Genomic DNA, 2,800 nt, shown 5'->3' with positions numbered 1-2,800 from the left:
AATATGGAACTATGCCCTCCTCTCCTCCCTTCCTCTTTCTTCTGTCTCAGTAGAGTGGACCTTTGCTTAAGGTGTGTGGCCTAAGCTCATCAGAGGAACCAGAGCATCAAGCTGAAAGTTGGGCAGGCCCCTCATTCCCTACTTACAGAACACATTTAACTCTGGCACCTTTTGCAGTTGCCTTGAATAGATGAAGGCACCTTACTGTCTTTTCAGAGAGGAGGGCAGTTTGTTCAAGGGATTTGTCTCAGGCCAGCAGAAGGGTGGGGTCCAGGAGTTTGCTTCAGGCCAGGAGATGGGGTGGAGTCCAGACCCTGATAGGAGAAGGGAAAACCCACAGTGGGCATAGAGGGAACTTGAGAGTCAGGTAACTCTTCACAATGCAATTCAGGCCCCTGTCTAGCATTAGGATTCAGTATTGGCCTTATAGTCTATGGCTGTCGAGTACCTCATCCTCTCTCACAGGAGCTATGTAAGGTCTTGATGTGAGATTATTTCGTCAGGGGAAGCCCAGGTAGGGTCTAGAATAAATCTGAGGCACACACCATGAATATGTCACATGTACCCAAAGCACAGTAGACCCCCTTTGCTTAGCTTCATACACACTTCTGGCAATCTTGAAGTCTCTACTCTGGCCCAGTTTCAGTCTGAGGAAACTTGTCACTACTCCCCTCAGTCTCTCAAGAGACAGACCTGACAGGGAAACAGGACTCCTTGTTGCTCTAGAGTTCACATAATAGAAATCCTGTTATCAGCATTTTGTGAGCATTTCCAGTGGAGTAACTGTCAATACTTCTACTGTCCTCTTCTTCCCCTAGGTCTCTGGGTCTATATCATCAAGCTCCTGCCTGGTGTTCAAGACTAGAGTCATCATCATGCCTAGACCTCGGAAGCGTAGGAGATGTATGATTGAGGGACAGCCTGAGGGCCAAAATGAGACAGAGGGCCAAATGAGTGTTGCAGTTTCAACAGAAGAAGATTCCTCATCCTCTTCTACTTCTTCCTCTTCTTTCCCTTTTTCCTTCTCTTCTACCTCTTCTTCCTATTCTCAAACATCAGGCAACTCAGAGGAGGGCTGTGCTGCTTCTAGAGCTTTCTCTTCCTGCACTGCCATGGTTTCCTCTCCATGTAGCCAGGTCAGTGCAGATCCTGAGGGTGAGGAGAGTCCAGGCTCCTCACAGACTCTGCTATGTGGTGCTTCATTGTCTACAGGTGAGATAGATGTCAAAGTAGATGAGTTGGTGAAATATCTGCTCTTTAAGTATCTTATGAAAGAGCCAGTCAGCAAGGCAGAAATCCTAAGTAATATAATTAAAATTATCAGGACCACTTTCCTGTTATATTTAGAGAAGCCTCAGAGTGCATGCAACTAGTCTTTGGCCTTGAATTAAAGGAAATAGATCCTGCTGGCCACACCTATATCCTTGCCATAGCCCTAGAGCTCACTTATGATGGCATGATGACTGATATTCAGGGCATACCCAAGACCGGCCTCCTGATCATGGTACTGAGCATAATATTCATGGAAGGCAACTGTATCAGTGAAGACATGGTATGGGGTGTATTGAATAACATAGGCTTGTATGCAGGAAATGAACACTTTATATATGGAGAACCCAGAAAGCTCATCACTGATGATTTTGTACAAGAAGGGTACTTGGAGTACAGGCAGGTGCCTGGAAGCCACCCTCCTTCCTATGAGTTCCTCTGGGGCCCAAGAGCCTACGCTGAAACCACCAAGATGAAAATATTGACCTTTTTGACCAGCATCAATGGGAGTGATCCCAGATCATACCCAGTGTGGTATGCAGAGGCTTTGAGAGATGAGGAAGAGAGGGAATAGGCTAAAAAACCTGGCCCCTGATACTACTGCTCTGAGCAGCACACATTATAGTGCACTTGCAGTTCCCAATTCAGATAAAGTTATGTAGCTCCGCGATCTAAGCAGCAGACCCTCAATCTAGAGCTGGTGGGAGGAGAGTGTGAGCCACCCCACTCTCACTGTTCTGTTGGGGTGACTCAGGGATGATTTTTCCTTTTAGTATTCTAAACTGTTGCTACATTTACTAGAAGGCTCATTAGGCTGAGTTTTAAGCTTCCAGTTTGTATTAGTCATGCACTTACTGCTGTTTATCCATGTTGAAAAAGCATTACTACTTTGTAAAACAAGTTGGGATGCTTTCCATCAGATCTGCAATCTGTCACAAGACACCATGGTGTTGGGATTGGTATTTCCTGTGCTGTGGGGAGGAACTGGATGAACAGAATAAAATTGTTAATAATAGAATAAAAATAATTGTTAATAGTTGCCTTATTATCTTTAGTTTCTTATTCTGATTAACTAATTAAATTCTAACCTAAGTAAATTAGTATAGTAAATGGGCTCCCATGCTCCAAACTTTCATTAAACATATGACCTGTGTAAGGCTGCAAGTGTTAGCAGTGTATCATAGGAGAAACAGATCCGTGCTTTCACATACATGGGTGAGTATAGGAACTACAGCCCTGTGAGGAAGGTGGTGAAAAGTCCTTTCAGACCACAAGCACTAGTACAGGAAGAGGACTGCAGAGGGCTCTCCAGGGGTGAACACCACAACGCAACTTGGAAGTTGGGGAGAGAAACTGCCAGGTAACTAATGTCATGTCCTTGGGAGCTGTGACTGTCTAAAGGTGAGAGGAGAAGAAACTGATCTCAGCATTCTCTTTTGGAGGTGGAAATTGCAGAGTGAATCAGACTGGGAGTGTCTAAGTGGTAGGACATTTGAGTAGCAAATGTAATTATTTCAAACCACAAATCCAA

The 2,800-nt window shown here is 44.8% G+C and overlaps 1 protein-coding gene across 1 annotated transcript; it reads left to right on the top strand.

Annotated features, from left to right (window-relative positions):
* Positions 1-844: 844 nt before the first annotated feature.
* On the top strand, positions 845-2,244 carry LOC116888826 (melanoma-associated antigen 10-like). The gene is given in 2 exon segments (XM_032890102.1): positions 845-1,311; positions 1,314-2,244. Coding segments are annotated over 2 exon segments (966 nt in total). The 5' UTR covers positions 845-875; the 3' UTR covers positions 1,844-2,244.
* Positions 2,245-2,800: the final 556 nt, after the last annotated feature.

The sequence above is a fragment of the Rattus rattus genome, chromosome X (genome assembly GCF_011064425.1).
Source record: "Rattus rattus isolate New Zealand chromosome X, Rrattus_CSIRO_v1, whole genome shotgun sequence".
Lineage (NCBI taxonomy): Eukaryota > Metazoa > Chordata > Mammalia > Rodentia > Muridae > Rattus > Rattus rattus.
This window is presented reverse-complemented; position numbering and strand designations above follow the sequence as displayed.